At 46.4% G+C, this 22,552-nt stretch overlaps 1 protein-coding gene across 2 annotated transcripts in view; it reads left to right on the top strand.

The window, feature by feature from the left end:
• The window catches only part of CCDC149 (coiled-coil domain containing 149), a 103,048-nt gene that overhangs the window by 59,380 nt on the left and 21,116 nt on the right, over positions 1–22,552 (top strand). For both annotated transcript variants that reach the window (XM_081812540.1, XM_081812541.1), the window contains exons 5-9: positions 8,693–8,809; positions 9,806–9,978; positions 10,900–10,972; positions 12,422–12,506; positions 14,535–14,679. In XM_081812540.1, the coding sequence (XP_081668666.1) occupies positions 8,693–8,809; positions 9,806–9,978; positions 10,900–10,972; positions 12,422–12,506; positions 14,535–14,679 (593 nt within the window). The remainder of the gene's footprint in view (positions 1–8,692; positions 8,810–9,805; positions 9,979–10,899; positions 10,973–12,421; positions 12,507–14,534; positions 14,680–22,552) is intronic.

Below are 22,552 nucleotides of genomic sequence, written 5' to 3' on the forward strand. Positions count from 1 at the left end.
TTATGTTAATCCCCATACATTACATCATTAGTTTTAGATGTAGTGTTCCATGATTCACTGTTTGTGCATAACACCCAGTGCTCCATGCAGAATGTGCCCTCCTCAATACCCATCACCAGGCCAACCCATCCTCCCACCCCCCTCCCCTCTAGAACCCTCAGTTTGTTTTTCAGAGTCCATCATCTCTCATGGTTCGTCTACCCCTCCGATTTCCCCCCCTTCATTCTTCCCCGCCCTTGGAGTTTTATATTTGATGAAATACAGTATAATATGTCAGAAGGTGTTTAATGCTAAGTGAAAACGTGACTTAGAGTACATTGGGGTGCAGCCAGGGCTTAATGAGGACACTATTTATATTGGGTGGTCAGGGAAGGCTTATCTGCTCACATGCCCTTTGCCAAGAAACCTGAAGGACGTGTAGCGGGAGGTGGTCAGTAACGGAGGGATAAGGTGCACAGCCCTGAGGCAGGGACAAGCTTGGGATGATAAAGGCATGACAGGGAGGCCAGTGCACCTTTTATGAAAATTAAATATGAAAAGTTATACAAAGCACTTGACACAGAACACGTTCCACTGGGGGAACGCTGTGTGGTAGCTGTCGTAGTTATGGAGAGAGGTGGCGGAACATCAACTCCAGGACCCTAGACTGCCAGGGTGGACCTCCCAGCCCTGCCATCTACCAGGTTTGTGATGTGGGCAGGTTACTTCACCTCATCAGAAAACAGAGATACAACAGAGCCTCACAGGGTGCCATGGGCTTAACCGCGTTCATGTGTGTAAGCACTGAGGCCAGGGCTTGGGGTGTGGGAAGACCCACCTGTGTGTTCGCTTTACGTGGTAAGAGATTGCAACCTTCAGAGAAGGGGAGCTGTGGCTTACTGAACTCAGCGTGGACTCAGGGCAAGAGTCTTGACTTCAGAGCCTGTGTCAGCCTTCTATGGGGTTGGGGGGGGTCTCTCCTGTAAAGGACATGACCATGTCTGCCTCCCGGAATCACAGGAAGCATCAAATGAGAGCCCTTCTATGTTTAAGAAGCATTTAAGGACCCCTCCGGTTAGCCAGACACCACTGTGGGTACAGGGAATTCTAGGGCATGTGATAAGGGATGTTCCTTGTGGTGGAGCTGACGGTAGGGAGGGCACGAGAGACGGATGAGATCATTTCTGGTAAGTATGATGAAGACAGTGGGGCCGGGTGGTATGAGGGAGAGCCACTTTGGGGTGAAGGGCTCTCATCATGGTATCCAGGGAAGCCTTCACAGAGAAGGTGACATTGGATCTGAGACCTGAAGACAGGAAGGAAGTGGGTTCTGGATAGACCAAGAGGATGTGCAAAGACCCCGGGGGCAGGCATAAGCATTTATGTTTGAGGCATTGAAAGGAAGCCAGCCAGGCTAGAGAACAGAGAAAAGGCAAGTGGCTGGAGATGGAGTCAGGAGGCAGGTGGGGAGCAGCTCACATCCTCATGTTGTGCCTCGTCAATCTGACTAAAAACTCTGGCATTTGTTCCAATGCAGTGAAAAGCCACTGAAGATACGATGTGTCAGGAAAGCTTCTAGCACATTGTTTGGCTTAAATTGGGTGCTGGTTACTCGGGAAACGTTGATATACCCACTAATGAGTGTGCGTGATGATCTCCAGAGCCTTGGGAGGAAGACAGTGAAAACAGCTGTTTTTTGTTTTTTGTTTTTTTTGGTTTGGCTTGTTTTTTTTAGTGACAAATTCTTTTGTTTAAAGCTAGAACTGGATTGTCCTATAGATCTAGGAATTTGGACTCTGGTCTACACAATAGAGTTGCCCACTGGAGCCTTTTTAAGCAATTATGTCCAGTTTTACCGAGGGTATTTCAAAAGGTCAGAGGGCAGTTGGAGAGCATATGGAGAAAACCAACAGGAAAAGTAAAGATAGGCAGGGCCTTGTTTATTAAGTCGGCAGGCACGGCACTACGCCAGACGAATGTCTAATAAATGCCTTTTGATGCTGACCTCTCCCTAGGTGGGCTTTTTGCAGCAATACACAAGAACTGGGGGTGAGGGAGGGCTAGCATCCACTTCCTGTTAGCAATTCTTTCATCTGATCCTCCCAGTGACCCTGACAAATAGAGCCTCTGCCTAAGAACGGTAACCATACCAACTGTAACTGGGGATTGCACTTTTAAAGCTCTTTGGAAAGTTACATCAACAGTGATCATTGCGTTGTAGCTGCGCTTCGTGAGGATAGGGACCAGCCCCCCACCAGGGCTGGCATTATGCAGTGCACAGGATGGGCAGCCGTATGTAGCTGTCCTGTCTACAAAATAACATTTATCCTTATTACAAACTGAAGGTGTCCCCCCAAAATTCATATGTTGACACCTAACCCCCAATGATGGTTGGGCCTTAGGGAGGTGATCAGGTCATGACAGCATAGCCCTCATGAATGGGATTAGTGTCCTCATAAAAGGGACCACAGAGAGCTCTTCTGCCTCTTCTGCCAAGTGTGGTTACAGCAAGATGGTTGTCTATGAATGAGGAGGCAGGCACTCACCAGAGATGAAATCTGCCAGTGCCTTGAGCTTGGATTCCCTCGCCTCCACAACTATGAGAAATGCATTTCTGTTGAGCAGAAGCCACCCAGTCTATAGGGTCCTGTTATAGCAGCCCAAACAGACTAAGGCAGGAGTTGGTCCCGAGAATTGGGATGCTGCTAGAACAAATAACAAATGTGGAAGTGAATTTGGAACTGGATAATTGGTAGGGCTGGGAGAGTTTGGAAGTGTGTGCTAGATAAAGCCTACATTGCTGTGAATGGACCATCAAGGGCGATTTTGGTGAGGGCTCAGGAAGAAAAGAGGAGCGCTGCAAAGAAAGCCTACATCTTCTTGAAGAATATCGAAGTAATCCTGAAGAAGATGTTGGTAGAAATATGGACAGTGAAGGCCATGGATGAGGCCCCATAAAGAACTGGGGATGTATTGGAAACTAGGGGGAGGGCCATCCTTATTATGCAGTAGTCAAGAACTTGGCTGAATTGTGTTTGAGTCCATTGTTTTATGGAGGGTAGAACTTGTGACCAATGAAATTTGATATTTAGCTGAGGAGATCTCTAAGTAGAGTGTTGAGAAATGGCTTGGTTTCTCCTGATTGCTTATAAAATACAAGAGAGAAATGATTTGAAGATGGAATTGTTAAGCAAAAAGGACCCAGAACGTAAAGATTTGGACAGTCCTCAGCCTATCTGTAGTGCAGAACAAATGAGACCACCAAGGGATGGCCAGGTGACCATTCGATAAGCAGATAAGTACTGACCAGCCAGCTCAGACAGAAGCCAGGGGTGGTTCTTAAAGACAATGAAGGAATGGACATGAAGGCAAACCTGAGATCACCCAGTCTGCATGGTGTGCTTGGGCCTGGGGTCACAGCAGCCTGGTTACAAAAGATGGGGCCACCTGGACCTGCAGGGCCAGTAGAGAGCCACTGTGGGATTGTCCTACCAAGTCATGGGGGTGAGGTTGCCACCCTTAGTGGGTACGAAGGCGGAACATCGAGCCAGAGAAGATGATTCTTGAGCCTTAAGGTTTAACGTTGTTTGTTCTGTTTGGTTTTGGACTTCCCTAGGACCCGTCACCCCTTTCTTCTTTCCTATTTCTCCCTTTTGGAATGGGAATGTCTATCCTCTGCCTGTCCCGCCTTTATATTGTGGAAGAACACAGATCGTCTGGTTTCACAGGCTCACAGCTTGGAGGGGTTTTCCTCAGGACGAATCATACTGGAGTCTCACCCATATCTGATTTAGATGCTATTTCAGTGAGGCTTTGGACTTTAGAGTCAATGCTGGCTTGAGTTAAGACTTTGGGGGCTGTCGAGATGGAATGAATATATTACGTATGTGAGAAGAACATGAACTTTAGGGGGCCAGGGTGGAATGTTTAGAGACTGAATATTTGTGTCCCCCCACAAATTTGTATGTGGATCTCAACATACAAGATCCTAACCTCCAGTGGGATGGTAGCAGGAGGTGGGGCTTTTGCGACGTGATTGGGTCAGGAGGGGGCGCTCTCATGAATGGAATGGGTGTCCTATAAAAGAGGCCCGGCATCTCTGTCATCTCCTCCACTACATGAGGATACAGCAAGCCGATGGGCATCTCTAAAGCAGGAAGCAGACACCACATCCTCCCAGCACCTTGATCTAGGACTCGCAGCCTCTAGAACTGCGAGACAAAAGCTTGTTGTTCAGAAGCCACCAGTCTGTGGCAGTCCGTTTCAGTGGGCTGGGTGGATGAAGACAATCCCCGTTTTCAGATAAACAGATGTCACCTGGGGCCCAAAAAGGTTAGATGACTTGCCAAGGTGGCATGACGAAGATGAGCAGCATCGGGATCTGAACACAGGTAACACCTGCAAATAGCAGCTGGTCCTGCCCCTGGCTACCTGTCACCGTCGACAGGGGAAGAGGGGTTCAGGCAAGCGAAGACCAGATGAGGAGAGGATGTGGAGGGCCGAGGGGTGAAGCTTGAGAAGAGATTGTGGAAGGGAGTGAGTCATTCCGACTGGGGGCCCCCAAGGAGGACCAGAGTTTGAACAGGGCCTCCACAGAGGGGTCGGACTCCATCCATGGGGTGGGGGAGGAGCACCCAAGAGCCATTTGGCCACATGGTTTTGTGGACGCGTCCTGCCGCCACATCCCAGCTGCAGCTGCTCCTCAGCCATAAGCTGACGACTCACACCCATAATTCATTCATAAACGTTTATTTCCATCTAAATCAGCAAATGAATACATCTATTGGTGGCATGCATGCGCCTCGCAGGGCAATGATCCGCTTCTCGGGCTGGCGCAGGGATGCTGGCCGTGGAGTTTTGATGGCCCCGTTTGGGGGAATTAAGTGCCCAGAGCAGTTGCTTCATAGCCATTTCCAAGGTGGGACATCAGCATCATTGCCTGTGGTCTACAGATAAGGTTGGCTCTGGAGCTCTGCTTCCTCCAGCTTGGAAGAACGACTGGACCTCCCCAGCGGGCGTATGTATGGGGACGCTCACATGGAGGATGACAATGATGACAGTCATAACAGTAATCGTGACAGCAGCTGATGGTGCACACTTTCTGTGTTCCGGGGGCTGTGCTAAGTATTGCAGAAAAATCCCATCCTCTCTTAGGATTAGGTCCTGAAGTCAGCACGTGAGATGCAAAAACGTGTCTCGCCACTGTTCCCCGTGATGGTCCCTTAAATTGTCCATAAAGTTCAGGGCATGTGGCATTTAGGTTCCCGAACCGGGTAGTATGGATAAATATGAACAATGTGATTGTGTCTAAAGGTATTAGCAGCCACTCTCCCACACCCCTCTGTCCGGGACCCTGAAAGCAGGGGTGCTTAGTGACCCAACTTAAAAAATTTTGCTCGATCATCCTCTCTTCTCTGTGGCTCTCTTCCTCCTCTTTTTACCTTCCTGCTCCTCTCTGCCAAGCAGGGATATTTGAACCCTTGAGTTAAATGCTCACTTAAAGCAACTCCACTCCTTCTCAGTTCACACTTATAGCGAGCCTCCCTGCACCCCCCACCCCCGCCCCCAGAAGCTATACTGTTCCTGCTTCAGTGGAAGATACTGCAGCTCAGGGAAGGTCAGGCCTGTGTACAGTTGCACAGCAGGCAGACTGTGGAGCCAGGACCCAGACCCCAACCGAGACAGACTGCAGAGCCTGCGTGTGAGGCTGTCGCCCTGGAAGGCGGGAGAACTCTTCCCGCTGCATCCCTACCGCAACCCCCTCCTTGGGCTCCTTCAGCTGGTTGCACTTGAGTTTGACCAACTAATTGATCCAGCTATTACCAGTGTGGGCCTCACTTTTAAAAATAAATGTTTCAACCAGTCCAGCCCTGCAATTTAATAGGCAATACTGTATGCATGTTAAACACCAAATGATTGTTAACATATTTATTGAAGCTTAACAGGCATCAGGCATATAAAAGATGACTCTCTTATATGGCTGTCAGACCTCAATAAACATGTTTAATAATTAATTGGCGTTAAACAAACATAATTGTGTGATTCTAAATTAGGTGTTCAGTGAAGCGTTCTGTGCATGGAAAACCACAGTAGTGTTTTATTACTTCAAGTTCAGGCTGTCAGTCTGGTTTTCACATAGCAAGAGAAGCGCCCCCCCTTCCCCCGTTCCACGCCATGTCAAAGGCCTCCTGTGTCTTCATGCCGAAAAAGGCACGAGCCCTCTTGTTCCTGGACCCTTTGATCTGAGAAACGTTTCTCATTTGGTTAGCTGTTTGTCTTTCTGCATATCCACTTGGGGTTCTTAGCTGTTTCTCAGCTAAGAAATTGTGTAATGTAGAAGATGTTTTCTTTCGAATTAACCAGTTCTGCCATAAACTCCATCTCCCCCAGTACAGGTGATTAGCATTATTCTCGAGAGCTCTGCTCTCTGAATTCTCTGTGAACAGCGAATTAGCAAATACCGAACCATTGCTCCTAGGGGAAATGCGAGACTAGGTTCCTCTGAGCCTCTGGTCACAATATTTTTTTTTAATCAATTCACACAGAACTTTCTTTAATGTGTGTTTCTGTGTAAAGCCATCTTACTTAGCCTAAAGTTGATTCTTTAACGTTGAACTCAGGGCCTGTAGCGCTGTAACTCACACCTGGCTCGTATTCTCCGTCAGGCACCTCACAACCTTCGTGTGCCTAGGAACACAAGACATCCCTGCAGCACTGTGCATTTTAAACAGCAAAACACCAACAAAAAGGACAAAAGCATGAACAAACAGGGCACTGAATAGACCATGAAAGGGACACTTGTTTGCAGTATGAAAACTGAAACAAGAAGGTAGAGCATTGCGTTGTTCTACCTCAGCTGGGAACGCTCCTGTCGGATGAGTCACGTGTTTGCAGCTTTGTACTTACCTGCACATGTCTGCCCATGATGCAAAAATGCCACGAATGTTGATTTTGAGATTACAAATAAATGTGCAGGTAGGTAAATTCACACATACGGGATCCTTGAGTAATGAGGATCAACTGTACTCAGATTCCAGGAAGCCCAGCCGTCTGTATACCTGAGTATCCCATGTCCTCTGCCGGCCCTTTGTACAAGCTGCCCAGAGCATTGTCTGCTCCGATGCTTTAGCGCATAGTAGGTGCACAATAAATATTGGTCACATTCAGTTGAGTGGTTTTCAAAGTAAGACCCAAAATAGATATGGTTTGAAAATGCTCTTTGCTTTTCTTTAGGCACCGTTGTTTTCCGTGGTCATTGCTGGTATTTATTGTCCCAATCTAGTTAATATTCTACCTTCACTTTTAACTTTCTATCTCTCACCTGCCCCTAAATCCTTTAGAGACTTGAAAATCCATTTTCTTTGCTGGCCATGAACCCCTTAAGATCCATGTTGGAATGAAGAAGAGCATGCCCCAAGCAGGCATTGCTGGCTGGGTCGTAAAAATCTGTCTCTAGGATATCCTCCATCTACGAAGCCCATCCACACACACCCTACAGGGAGGTGGGGAATCAGGCTTACAACCTTTTCAGAAGAAGCATCGGGAAGCAGGGCCATAACTTGAAAAAGTCAGTCTCATGGCCACCCGTTTGGCACTGAGCTAGGCACTTAAGGGCTGTCCTGGCCCCATCACATCTTCCGGGGATCACAGTTTCCACCATGGCCCTACCCGAAGGTTTGGAGTTGCACGTGGAGCGAGGCTCCAGAGTCTGGGGCAGCTCTCGGTTCTGCAGGAATCCTTTGGAAAATTATATTTTGAAGACTGGAATTTTATCCATAGGCATTTTCAAACCTATAGATAAAAGTCTGTTATGAAAGTCGTGTGTGCTTATTTGAAAAGTTAGAAGTTAGAGCACAGAACAGAGAACATACATGGTCTCACCATCACTGAAACACACACATTTAAAAATTTTGGTGTATTGGGTCCTTTTTTCTTTTGTGCACGGGTTCTTCGTATAATTTCAGTTTTACTGCAAATGAAAGTCTTCTGCTTTTTGTTCCCTGCTTAGCATGCTATCATAAGCATGTTCTGTGTTATTACACAGTTCATCACCCTTATTTCCAACAGCTGCAAACCAGCCCATTGATTGATTGCACTACACTTTGCTAGCCATCCCGCTCTCGTTAGACATTCGTTTTCGTTTAGCTCTTTCTGGAAATGAAAGTACAATCTACTTTTTCTTTTTTCCTAAAGCTAGTGCATATCTGGGATTGTTGTTACCCAGGTTGTTAGAGGCAGGGTTACTGGATCTTTGGTGGAGACATTTTTAAGGCCCTTGATGACGTAGCCTCATTGTTAAGATGTGGGAGGGCATGCCCATCATACTAGATGCTTCTGAAAATTGCATTACCATTTTGTCATCTTTGCTGAGTGTAAAAGAGACCCAGCATTTTTTCTTCACTGTGGTAACACTACAAAGGACCTCCACCTTCAAATGCCCAGGCCGGCGTTCCCGGTAGATTTATACTGTGTATGCATGCATATAGGGGTATATGCATGTGTAAACAAACTACAATATATATTGTATTTAATTTTTTTTAATTCATGATATTGACAAGACATTTCTTTGTCTTGTGCCTTTCCTTAGTATTTCTTGAAAAGTCTTACCTTCCAAAACTTTCTGCCTAATATGCTTGGGTTTTTGTTTGGATCTATTCGTTTTAACACACACACACATTCTCTCTCTCCCTTTTCCTACTAATGGAAAATGCAGCTCTTGAGGATGACAATCGCCAAGCAGAGGCTCGGAGACGAAGAAATTGGCATGCGGCACTTTGCAGCTCATGAGCGTGAAGACTTGGTTCAGCAGCTGGAGAGAGCTAAGGAACAGGTTATTGCTAACATCTATTAAGAGTGGGGGATATGGGGTGCCTGGGTGGCTCAGATGGTTAAGCGTCTGCCTTCGGCTCAGGTCATGATCTCAGGGTCCTGGGATCGAGTCCCGCATCGGGCTCCCTGCTAGGCGGGGAGCCTGCTTCTCCCTCTGCCTCTCTCTCTCTCTCTCTGTCTCTCATGAATAAATAAATTAAAAAAAAAATCTTTAAAAAAAAAAATAGTGGTGGATATGTTTGTACCATTGGACTGTGCCCCCTGTTTCTCAGAGAGGGCAAGGTACCTGGGATGCCAGTTGGAGGCGGAAGGAGGGTGTGAATTGAATGCTTTTACGTTCTCCCTGCTCTGCTACTTCCCGAGCGGCCTCTTGTGGTTCTTGCTTCCAGCAGTTCTGTCCTCCTAGTTTGGGGTACCACTGCTCTGAACACAAGAAACATCCCCCTCCCCCTACTCAGGATAGACAGGAAAGGAACAAGACATGACAAACTGGCCTTCATTTGCAAGTTTCCTGAAGTGCTGAGTGATGCTTTTTAGGCAAAATCTCAACGGGTACAGAGCCCTAGTTAGGGAACAGGGAAGAGAGCCTAAACTTCTTTTTCCTTCTCTCGCTAATTGGTTTTGAAGAGCGGAACAAGATTTCTGGGTCTGGAGTAGCCGGAGAAGGTATGCACATGCAAGACCCCGGCTGCTATTGCTAGTGTCTGGGTTTGCCCTCTCCGAGCCTCTTGCTTTGGGGCACACTGCACTTGGGAAGGGATCGGTTCTGCTCCCAAGCTGCTGCCCCCGCCCGATCTTAGACATCACGAGCGTCTGGCAGGGACTTGCTCCCTTCCCTGAAGCTTTTACCCAGCGTGTGGTGCTTGTGGTTTCATAGCATATGCGGGTGGGATGAATATGCTCTGTCAGAGTTGGTCAGCCAAGCAGAAGGCTCCATCTCTGGCCATAAAATGATGTCTGAAGAACAGCTTAAGTAAGGACACTTCCTTGGTTTCAGATTGAGTCTCTGGAGCATGACCTGCAGGCCTCTGTGGATGAGCTTCAGGACGTTAAAGAAGAACGGTCTTCCTACCAGGACAAAGTGGAGAGGCTCAACCAGGAGCTAAACCACATCCTGGGTGGGCACGAGAACCGCATCATTGACGTGGATGCCCTCTGTATGGAGAACAGGCAAGTGGCCAGGCCCGGACGCACACTCAGGCAGGACGCTGGCCACAAGTTCTCTGCAGCCCAGAGTTACATTTGCCTTGCAATGAAAGGAAAGTCCCACCACCAAAATGGTGATAGTAATGTCACGTATTAGCTGTAAAAGTCGGAAAAGAAGCACCACACACCTGCTTGTGTGCCTCACCGACCCCTTTCTCTCTCCCCCTACCCTCCCCACTCCCCGGCTGGGCAAGAAGGGTAGGGAGCCAGTGAAAGCTGCTTGGTATTGCTGTCAAGGAGAGGGGAAAGAATAAGAAAATAAATTGAGAAATTCCCTTAGCTGTTTCTTTTCCCTGAGGCAAATTTCAGTATGTGTGTGTGTGTGTGTGTGTGTGTGTGTGTGTGTGTGTGGTCTAATTTAATGTTACGTCTGGTGTCGCCTCTTCCTGCCTGCCTTCCCAGTGGAATCATCTTAATGAGAATTATGTGAAAACTGTATGGAGACCCCTTAGGGGATCTCTGCAGAAGGCTGTTCTAAAGTGGGTTTTCTGTGATTTGGGCATATTTGACCTTGATCGTCTCCGTTTAAGAAGAGGTCACCAGGGGCGCCTGGGTGGCTCAGTCGTTAAGCGTCTGCCTTCGGCTCAGGTCATGATCCCAGGGTCCTGGGATCGAGCCCCACATGGTCGGGTTCCCCACTCCCTCTGCCTGCCTCTCTGTCTACTTGTGCTCTCTGTCTCTCTGTCAAATAAATAAAATCTTTAAAAAAAAAAAAAAAAGAGGTCACCAAGATGCACTTTTCTCCTCCTCTTTTGGTGGTGAGAAAGCATTGTATGTACACGGTGACTCTGGAGTCGGGTTGTTTTCTTTTTTTCTTCTCCTACTTGCGTGTATGTTTTTTATTTTGCTCCCAAACACTTCCTAGTTGCATGTTTTCTTTCCTAGGTACCTTCAAGAGCGATTAAAGCAACTCCACGAAGAGGTCAACCTCTTGAAATCAAACATCGCCAAGTACAAGGTAGAGAATCGTGATGATGCTGGTAATGATTCACTATTGTACATCTAAATGCCATTCTATTTTAATTCCCTTTTATGTGCCAAAGACATTTGAGTGCTCACCTGCCCTCCCGGATAGAGTAAGAGCTTTCACTGAGGTAACCAGGAGGAATTAAGCCCAAAACAACAAACACAACAAAAATAGCTTTTGCAAGAGCATCTTCGTTGCTGTCACCAGGACAGGGCACACGGGGCCTGCCAGGATCTGGACGTGGCCACTTCACAGCCTTGGTCTACATAGAATCAGGCGTCCTATTGGCTTCTCTAGAAAATGTTCCATCATCAGACGCTATCTGTCTCATAATTATCCATAAGAAAATGGTTTCCGAGCAACAAGAAGAAACCAAGATTGGGAAATCACAATGTGAGCGAGAATGTTCACGTCACACTGAAAGGACAGAATGTTTAAATTCTCCCACTGTTGTTTAGACTCATTCCAGCCCCATTAGTTTGATAATATCTATTTCTGCAGATGTTCGTTGTGAGCGTTATAATTAGAAGCATCTCCTGGGTTTCTCTGCTTTGAAAATAGATTGATTTCTCTTCCTGAGGGTAAAGTTTTACAGCAGTCTAGATGCTTGGGAGAACCTTCTCGTTTTCCTGGCTTCTGGTGTTAGCTTTTCTTCTCCGAAGTCTCTATGCTATTCTTCCTTTTCCATGCTGCGGGGGCCACACTTTATGCCAATCTATATATACACATGGAGCCACAGAAGAATGCAGCTTTTAAAGTTGTATAATTAATACATACATTTAAAAAATGTGTGTATGCATTCATTTAACAGCCTTTACTTCGTTCTTCAATGTGCCAAGCACTGCTACACAGTCATATCAATTGTAATGTGAGGGTCTGTGATACAATGGCACTTTGGTGGGCACCTCCTGGAATCGGGTTGCTTTCCTCCTAATCTTGTGCACCTCCTAATCTTGTGTCCATGGCAGACATCATTCATCGGTCCTGACTTTTTCCAGTCCAGCCACGGAAGACTTCTGAAGACCAATAGCGATCTTTTGGCATCGGCAAATGAAAGGAAACCTGTTCTCCATCTCATGTCTATTCAGAAGGGGTTTCCATAACTAGTGACTTCACACATTTGATGGAGCTCTTGCTTTCACATTTGATTTAATTTAATGAATACGCATTGAGTGCCTTTTATATATAGGAGAAGGTAATTGCTGTCATTCTGCTGGGCACCAACTTTAAAAAAAAAAAAACTCCCTACCAGGTCCATAAATTTCATAACTCTTTGTCAGGGACTTGGAATTTTAAAAGTTGGGTCAGCATTTGGAATTTGCCAAGGATTCTTGTGTGCCCGATGGGAGGATGCGTCTACTCTAAGTAGGTATTTTTCTATTTTTTTTTTTTTTTGGCTTTTTTGATAGAGATTTGTATTTTCTCCCAATGCTGCATTAGAATGCTCTCGAGAGACGGAAAAACTCGAAAGGCCAGAGTAAATCTAGCAGCAGCGCGCTGACTGGAGTCCTGTCTGCAAAGCAAGGTAGGGTTTGTTCTCTGGAGGGACCGCTTAGGACCACAGAACGCCGGAGCTCGGGCTCCGCATCTCCGTTTGTGGGTGGGGAACCAAGGTGGTTCTTAGAACAGCCCTTCTCAAACCTTCATCTGTATCAGCATTGGCTGGAGGGCTTGTTTGAAAACATAGATTACTGCCCCCTACACACACAGTTTTTGATTTAGTAGGTCCGGGGGGCCCCAGAGAATATGCATTTCTAAAAAGTTCCCAGGTGTTGCTGATGCCTGTTCTGGGATCCTGCTTTGAGAACAGCCACATTAGCTATCTTTCTAATAACAGGACCCCCTTCGCAACTGGTCCCCGATCCTGTGCTCTTCCTTCAAGAGTGCTTTCGCTCCTCTGATCACCAGTTTAGCATCCCTGGGTCCATGTTCCAACCTCGCCAAGCTTCTCCTTTTTCTGGCCTCTGTGACCAGAATAGAAAAGTCTCACAGCTGCTGAAATCATTTTATCATGGAACATGTGCCTTTTTCAAAGAAGCTTTTATTGATTGCAATTCTGTTCCTCCTTCTTGTCGATTCTGATGAAAAATAATGATCTTCCAGGAACAGTCCAGGGGAATAAATAGCAGAGAGCTTGCTTCTGACACTTAATATTTGGGAATTCAGTTCTCAGCGTAAGCCTCAGGTTTGAACATGCTCGCCTGGCCCACTTTCGGGTTGTCGGCCACGCAGACCAGCAACGAGCATGCAGGAGTCTTAATCAGAGCTGGAGTGGCTAGGGGAAAAAAAAAATGTGCTGAATCTCCAGCCGGCCTAATAACCAAGGCACTTTTCCAAGCAACTTCTGTTTTTCCACTCAGCTAAAAAAAGGATACCCTAGAATTGTTTTTAAATAGAAAACTACAATACTCCACAGAAATGTGAAGTAGCCCATGTGAGTTTAGCTCTGGATACCCTTGACAGCTAAACATCTTTGAATGGTGAGACCCAGTCTTATCACTGATGTGGGGAATGCCAGCCATGTTCAAAGGCCATGCCGTAAGCCCGCAATGGCCTTCTGGATCCCAGCCTTTCTGGATAACCCTCCGGCAACTTATTTTGAAAAACCTTGAACTCATCCCCTTTGAGCAGCAAGAAATAATTACCAATGTATGAAAACATACTGCTTGAGGAAAGTTCTTCCTACATTAGTTATAAGAAAAAAAACAACATAGGAAGTAACATAAATTTCCAGCAGAAATTAAATAAATTATTCTGTATCTCTATATGGGCTCCCAAGCTGCCTTTACATTTTGTGTGTTAGGAGATATTGATGATGAGGAATAGGGTTAAGTGAAGAAAGCTGAGCTTTTTCCCATTTCAGAAGAAAAATGTATGAATCTGTATATCTATGTATAGGCATATAGAAAATGATGTTCAAAGATCTAGTGAGAGATTTAATTTTTTCTGTCTGATAGGAGTACAAGTGGTGTCTTTTTTGTGGTAACTTGTAGTTTCTAAAAACATGCAGACACAAAATATATTTTGTATTTTAAATAATGTCCCTGTGATCTTGCCACCCACTGAACATACTACACCGTAGGAAACTCTGCCACAGAGCGAGGAGCTCGGGACCAGAGTCATTGCCATTTGCAAGGCTGTGTGACCTTCAGCTGATGTTTTTAATCAGTGCCTTGCTTTCCTGTCCATGAAATGGGAATAAATAATACTCCCCAGGTGGGGTTTGTTTTTTTTTTCAATTTTGGACCTCAAATGAGTTTGTATGAAAGTGTTTCAAAAGGGTAAAATAATGGACAAATGAAAAAGATTATTATCCCTTTAAAAAACTGGTGATAAATGTCCATGAGAACTTCCTTGTTTCTGCTCAACCCTCACACTGAATTTTATTTTGTTTTATTTTGACACCTGAAGTAGATTCTTCAATACAACATCATAGCATTTAGAAGTGGGGAGCCTATCCCAGCTTCATTATCCAGGAAGAACGGACATTGGTTTGCATTGCAGTGTTTCAGAAGGACTTAAGACTGAGCTGTAAACTTTATATCCCACCTAGTTCAGGATCTGTTATCTGAAGATCATGGGTGCAGTCTCCCAGCTACTCCACAGTCCATTTCTGATCTGAAATCTCTGGCAACGGCCCTGCTGGAGACAATCCACGAGAAAAACATGGTCATCCAGCACCAAAGGCAGACCAACAAGTAGGTAGCTGGACCCTTGGGTGGGTGGTGGGCGGGAGAAATGTGGGATGCTGGCTGGTGGCAGCCAGGTGGGACTGCAGGCCTTTGGGGGAGGGGAGGGAGCCCTTAAGTCTGGAAGGACACTTCTTAAACTAGAATGGTGAGTCTGCATTACGACAGCATCTTAGCCATTTGCCGGAGTGGGGGAGGGGGAGAATACTACCAGCCATTACGTATTGAACACTTACTCTGAGCCCCTCACTCAGGAATGCAGATGACATGGGCCATTTTGACAGTACCATTGCCCGGGGAACTTACCCTACCTCTCCTGTGGGTCTCCTTCAGGGGCGGCACCTCCTCAGTGCCATCTTAACCTACAGCATGACAATGAGGGGTTCTGACCAGGAGGAACTCCAGGCAAGGCAGCTGGGCCTACAAGGGAGTGTCATGTCACTCTTCCAGAGAAGCAAAGAAGGTGGTGGGACGGAACAATTAAAATAGAGGTCTTCCTTGGTTTTTATAAACATATCGACTAGGTGGGGCAAAATCAAGTTAAAGTAGCCATCAGAGACACACGCAAAACTGGAGGTGTTCAGAGAATGGTGAATAAACAATAAGTTAAGGCAACAGACGTCGCAAACAGGGCTGGCTTTGAGGGCAAGCGACCATGCTTGGAAGGGCCCTGCCCTTAGTCCGGAACTCCACAGTCGCCATCTTCAGATTCTTGATCATTTTTGAACAAGGAGGCCTGCATTTGCATTTTGCGGTGGGCCCCCCAAATTATGTAGCTGGTCCTGCTTATAAAACCTACACGCAGCACCAAAATGAAGGCGTGGAAGAAGTGAGCAGGCTCCGAAAAGCTGGGCTTCCAGCAAGGAGGGGAGGGATGAGGGAATCGGGGTCCTGGTGAGGGGGAGGGGCACAGGGAGCGAGGCAACTGGAAAATGAATGAGAGTATTGTAAAAACAAAATAGAAAAAAGAGAAGCCGGGAGTGAAGGGAAGATCGCGCAGGAGATTAAGATATATATAAAAGAAGGCAGGGAGCGATGGAGGGAGTCTGGGTAAACTCAGAAGGATGACAAGAGTCATTTATTGACAGAAGAAGTTTTTAAAATTCTTTTAAAATAAATCTTAACCAAGGAATGAAACAGTCAGGTGCTAAAATGCAGATACTTCTCAAGGGAGGGAGAGGAAATGGAAATCTCCCCAGAATAGGTACGAGGTCTATTTTATCCAGCCGGTAGTGTTCCACATGAGCCTTCTTTGTCCTCACTGACTCCCAGTAAAGCACCGCTGGGGCTCTTTCAAACCTTCTCAGGTCTTCTAAAAACCCTAGTCTGTTCTCAGCAGGTAACCTCAGCTGCTCTTTTACTGAGAAAATAGATGCTCCTCACCAGGAACCCTATGACTTACCCTCCCCTGGAACCAGTGCCTTCCACCCTCCCCCTCCTGGCTCTGGGAAACACACCGGCCCACCATCCCTGTTGGTCCACACCATCTTCCCTCCTCTGGGCCTGGCTCCCCTGTGAGCAACTCTTCCCACCTGTTCCACTCCTAACCCCCCTCCCCCTGCCCCGGCTCCTGCCTCTTCATCCAGAAACCACACGGAGCTCCCTGAACCCCCAAAGCCTTTTCTCTGCAGCTCCCCCGAATTCCATTCATCCAGCGTCTTTGTGAATAAGAAGGTCGCCTTTACTTCTTCAACAGCAACCCCCTCAATGTGTGTTCTGGGGGGCACCCATGTCAGAATCACTCAGGGACACTGGTTTTGAAATGCAGATTCAGGGGGATTTTCTGGAGGGAACATCAGGGTTCTGGATCTGAACCAGCCCCAGGGGATGCCATATGCAGGAAAGAAAGACCACCTTGGCTTCAACACCTCCCGAGACCTCTTCCCAGATTTTTCACAGCAGTCTTCCTTTGAGGGTCTCCAATACCCCCAAACCCCACTTTCTTAGTCTGTTTCTTTTCTAATTTCTCTGCATCCCAATTCCCATCTTGCACTCATCTCCTTGGATTCCTCTGACTTTCTCCTCATCCCCTCGATTCCCTACATGTCCCTCGCTTCCCTCCCAGGTCTCCACCAGGCCTTCTGCTCTCCTTACCCTACCTGGGGGGCTCCATCCCCACCCCCCATCGTTGCCTCTCACTCTCTGCAGGCTCTTCTCAGAACTCTTGTCCCCACTTCGTCATCCAGAGCAGGACCCACATTTCCAACTGCGAGGCTGATGGTTTCCCCCATATCCCTTCAGCTCTTCACATTCAAGGAATCTAGGCTCTGGGCCACCCACTCCTTAGTACATTTTAAGACCCTGGAAAATGCTGCTGCCCTTTGACCCACATGGTCTGCATCTAGAAATTTATCCTAAAGAAAAAAATCGGTATGATGTCCTCAGATTCATATATAAGGTGTTCACCATGGATTCATTTGTAGGAGGGGGAGAAAACAGAAACAACCCAAATGTTTTTATTTATATTTTATTTTGTTTTATTTTATTTTGAGAGGGGGAGAATGTACGAGCGCAGAGGGAGAGGGAGAGAGTCTCAAGCAGACTCCGTGCTGAGCATAGAGCCTGATGCGGGCCTTGATCTCACAACCTGAGATCATGACCTGAGCCGAAATCAAGAGTCAGACGCTTAACCAACTAAGCCACCCAGGCACCCTCCCCCAATGTTTTTAAGCTGGAGGCTGGTTAAGATTATAGTAAATCCATAAGATGGAATATTATGCAGCCATAATTCAGGCATGACTTGAAGAATATTTAATGGGCTCTGCCCACCATCCTGATACTCAGGTTCAACAAACCTCCACATCTTGCAGGTTGAAGCTGTCCCAAGGCCAGAATGTTTGTCCATTAGAATTGCTGTTCTCTCCCAGTACAGAGGACAGTACTGGGCCCACAGTAGGTACTTATGGTTATTTAATGAATGGATGATGGAATCATCTTCTACTCTTTTTTCTTGTTCCCTTAATACTCTTTACAGTTTTCATGGTTTCAATATATAGGTCAGGTCCTTGTCATGGGACTTCAGTGTACATCTCCTAGCTGCCCTCTCTGCTTTGTTCCCACCAGACTATCGCCTCTTCCTTGGGAAGGCCCTCCCATCGATCCTCCAACTGCAGACTCCCAGGCCCTCCTCCACCACCAACCCCCACACTCTCTCAACCCCCGCCAGCTACAGTTCTGATCACATCACAAGCCTCCACTAAACAGCTGACTTTTCTTTTTTTGTTTGTTGCAAGTTTTTATTTAAATTCTAGTTAGTTAACATATAGTGTAATATGGATTTCAGGAAAAAGCGGAACCATTAGAGCAGAGACCTGCTGCCTGCCGAACTCAGTAACCCCAGGCCGTCAGGCTGAGGTTCCCGCCTCTCAGGACACGTTGATTTTCTAGCACATTCCTACCGTAACCCTACTGCAACCAGCACGCCCCCAGGCTCCATGATGGGCTCTCACCCTCGTTGAGAAACAGACATCTTTTGCTAGGTTTAATTTTGGTTTCTTTGTTTGTTTTTGTTTTTTCAAGCTTAATTTTGTTTTAAAGCACCTTGTCCTTTGTAACTATTATTTAATAATTTTGTACCATCTCATGGTTCAAATTTTTAAAGGTTAAATATCAATGTGTCTCTAAACTACTACTATCTCTCAGACACCCAATTCTCCTTCCTGGAAGTAACCACTATTTCTTATTTCTTATGTATCCCTTTCCAAGAAACATATAACACATTTCCACAGACTCATATAAATACTCATGTATACTTGTATAAATACAGTCTTTTCTCTCTTCCTTTCTTTCTTCTTACAAATGGTAGCAAGTATTCACCAAAAAGAGGGTTTTTTTTTCACTGTTCTGCACCTTGCTTTTTACCTCCATAACAATAGATCTTAAAGATTGCTTCATATCAGTACATAATGTACCTAATGTGCCATTTTTAAAACTTAGAAGGTCTTCGGTTTCATACTTTCAATAAATGTTTTATTTGGGGGCATGTAAAAAAAAACTATACAACAAATGGAGTGGGGGCTAGGAATAGAATCTGAATTCGGTCTGCTTACTGTGATCCCCCTCAACTTAGCCTTTTGTAGCTAAAATAATACAGTAGTTTTGTGTTGGTGGAGCATTATTAAGTGAGAATAAAGGTATTCTGTTCTGTAAGCCTGTGCTCCCCCTACTGGCTTTCCGCCGCCTGACACCCCCCTCCCCTTGAGAGGGCCCAATGGGAGCCATCTTGAAGAACTGATGAATCCACATAGGACTTTATTTTTTGAGAGGATTTTCAAGTACTGGGCATTTTGCTTGAGGTACTCATTGCCAAAGAGTTGGCAGTTGTCTGACTATTGCTAAAGAAGAGATGAGCTTCCTGTGACTTACCAACAGGTAGCAAAGCAGTAATAGAAGAGACAGGTGTTGGGGCGCCTGGGTGGCTCAGTTGGTTGAGCGACTACCTTCGGCTCAGGTCATGATCCCAGAGTCCTGGGATCGAGTCCCACATCGGGCTCCCAGCTCGGCAGGGAGCCTGCTTCTCCCTCTGACCCTCTCCCCTCTTATGTTGTTTCTCTCTCCCTCGCTCTCTAATAAATAAATAAATAAAATCTTTAAAAAAAAAAAAAAAGAAGAGACAGGTGTTGAAATCTTGTTTTACTGAACGCCCCATTTAGTTTTCCAGTCAACACTTTGCTGGTGGTAGGGTGCTGGTGCTGGTGGGGGTACATGAAGATATACTGGCCTTTCACTGCCCTTCCTGCCATGCTAACACTGTTTACTGCTCTCCCCCCCCCACCCCTGCCCCCGGCCAATGGTAAATAGCTTGGAAGTTCAAGATACTGGGAGCAGCATGAACTGTCATGGACCAGAGGAAAGAGTCAAAAGAAGGCCACCCGGGGTGGAGGTGGGGACAGGGTAGAGCCAGTCACGTCTTGAGGACCAGGCTCTCCCCAAGGACCCTCACTCAGGGATTTCTGCTCCCGTGTTGTCTGGGGAATAGGAGGGGACACACAGTGGTGGCCACCTCCCAAGTCAGGTCTGTCTTTTCAGATCCCCTCTGACGTTGTTACTATCAGAAACTACTACTGAAAATCTATCTGGAGGCCTGACATCTTGAGGATTTTCCTAGACTGCTAGGTAGACATATGCTAAAATCCCTCTTAAAGCAAACTGTAGCTAAATAAAAACCTGATTGTAAAATCTGCCCCCTCCTACCAAAAAAAAAAAAAAAAATCCTCTCTCAAACCTGTTTATGCCTCAAGCTACTGCCCTAGCTGTCTCCTTCGATTCTCTGCTAAACTTCTTGAAGAGTCATCCGTATTCCCTGCTTATGGTTGCCCCGAGTCTGCTTCTCCCAACCCTGTCGCTTGGATTCTTTGGTTTCACCCCTTCCACTGTTCCTGAAACATCTCTCTCAAGGGTCAGGCATGTCTTGTAGGTGGACTTTTTCATCCAATGTGACCACCTTCTAGAATAAGACAATATTAACCCCAACCATCCCTCCTGGTCTTCTCTCCCCTTGGCTTCCCGGCCCCACGTGGCCTGGCTCTCCTCTTCCCTGTCCAGCTGTGCCTCTCTAGTCCTTTCTTGCCTTAGACAAGTGGTACTCAAGGGTCCTGTTCTTCTGACTTCTCACACTCTGCTGGTGAGCAGACTTACTCCCCAGCCTCCATGCCCATCTCTGCATTCCCAGACTTTCCTTCTCCCACATGGCCAGCTGTCTCCATGGATATCCCGTGGGCACCTCAAATTCCTCACCTCGGTATTATTACTCCATTCGGTTGACTTCCCACATCTGCTCCGCCCTTGGCTTGCTGGGGCCACCACCATCCCTGACTTGGACATTACCCTTCTGACTGGTCTTTCTGCTTCTACTCATACTCATTCCCATCCATTCTCCACTCCACATCAAGAATACTTTTCTTAAACGTCATCATGCTGCTTCTCTGATTAAAACCTTCCAATATCTCACTGTTGCCAATGTGTAAAAGTCTCACCAGTCTCAATAGGGCAATAAGATCATTCATGATCTGGGTCCTTAAAAACCACTCTGGATTCATCTCTCATTTGTCTCACTTCCACTCTACGGTTCTGCTGAAGTACTTGTATACTTTCAGGCCTATGTTTTGGTTCCGGACCCTCCACTTAGCAGCTGTGTTGCCCTGGGCCAGTTAGTTGACCTCTCTGAATCTCTGTTCCCTCATCCACAAACTAAGCATATTAAAGACTCCCTCATCAGTTGTTGCAAGGGGTAAAGGAGATACTATCTGTTCAGTGCTTAGAGTAATACCTGCTAGAGAACAGGCGATTGAGAGATATTATTCAAACCTTTGACAGGCTCTGTACATATGTGTCTGTGTGTGTCTGTATGTCCACATCTGTCCTCCTACCAGACTTTTAAAAGTCCCTCAAATACAGGGACACAGGGGCGCCTGGGTGGCTCAGTCGGTTAAGCGGCTGCCTTCAGCTCAGGTCATGATCCCAGGGTCCTGGGATCGAGCCCCACATCGGGCTCCCTGCTCAGTGAAGAGTCTGCTTCTCCCTCTCCCTCTGCCTGCCTCTCTGCCTACTTGTGCTCTCTCTCTATCTCTCTGTAAAATAAATAAATAAAAAATCTTTTAAAAAAAAAATTACAGGGACAAAGGCTGCTTCTCTTCATTATCCCCTATAACCTCAATAATTGTGTGCTGAATTGGTCATACTGAATTCAGCGGACCCTGTTCCTATGTTTACTGCCTTCCTCAATGCCTACTGTCCTCTCTCCCTGGGCTGCACGACCCCACGTTCTGTGGACCACCTGCCATATTTGTTCAGCATGAAGCCCATCAGGAAGAGTCTTTTTGTCATTTAAAGAATCTTGGGTCCTATCATACAGGTCACCCAGTTGCATCCACATTTCAATTATGAACAGTTTTTAAAGAGTTCTTGCTCTAGACACAAGAATGCTTGTTTTAAAGTGCCATTGTGAGGTGTTGGTTAAGAGCGTGCACTTTGGCAGCAAACGGAGTTGTAGGTTCAGATCCAGAGTCATCACCAGCTGAGTCCTGCTTGTGGTTCTGGTCAAGTTAACTAATTTCCATGCCTGTGTTTCCCAATGGGAGGAGTAGAGTGGGCTGGATGAGAGCACCGGGGGTCAGCAAAAGACACAGCTTGGAGATAAACTGTGTGCCCTTGGGCATGTTGCTTAACCTCTCTGTTCCTTGGGGTCCACATTTGTAAAAGGATAATAATACAACATACACTGCAGGGTTTTTGTCAGGTCAAATGAGATCATGTAAACTCACTAGGTGCTCAGCATGAGCTCTGACTCATAGCCAGGACTCAGGAAAGATTAGTTTCGCTGTTCATGTTAGCGGTTGTGTCGTTGCTGCTGTTCTGGATAATGTTATGGCTACTATCACTCCTAGCACAATTCCCATTGGACCCATTTTATTACCTCCAGCTCTGTATCAGATGCCTGCATCAGGCCAAAGAGAGCAGTCACTGCTGACAAACAGGCAGGGTCCCTCAAAGTATGGGACACTAGCAAATTCACTGCAGTCCATTTCTGGGAGACAAGGCTCTGTTATCCGGGAACATCAGGGGGTAAAAAAAAAAAAAAAAAAAAAAATGCAACCAAATGTCTCTGCAGCACGCCTTTGAACGTTGCTCTGATGGCATCCTTCGGCATGCACAGAAGAGTTAAGCCTTATCTTTTGTTTCCAAGAGGCAGCCACACACAGATGATCTGATCTCGTTAAGAAACAGGCATCAACTTGAACTCTGCTGTGATTGCATCTCAAACCCATCAGCTGGTGAAAAGGGAGCTCGGATCAGAAGGTCTGAGCAAAATATTGAAAGCGAGATTACGAAGAATGGTGTTTATTGAAGGGTCAGGGACATGAAAGTAGAATAGACCCAACAA

Source organism: Leptonychotes weddellii, chromosome 2 (assembly GCF_054177405.1).
Source record: "Leptonychotes weddellii isolate Sample4059 chromosome 2, ASM5417740v2, whole genome shotgun sequence".
Classification (NCBI taxonomy): Eukaryota; Metazoa; Chordata; class Mammalia; order Carnivora; family Phocidae; genus Leptonychotes; species Leptonychotes weddellii.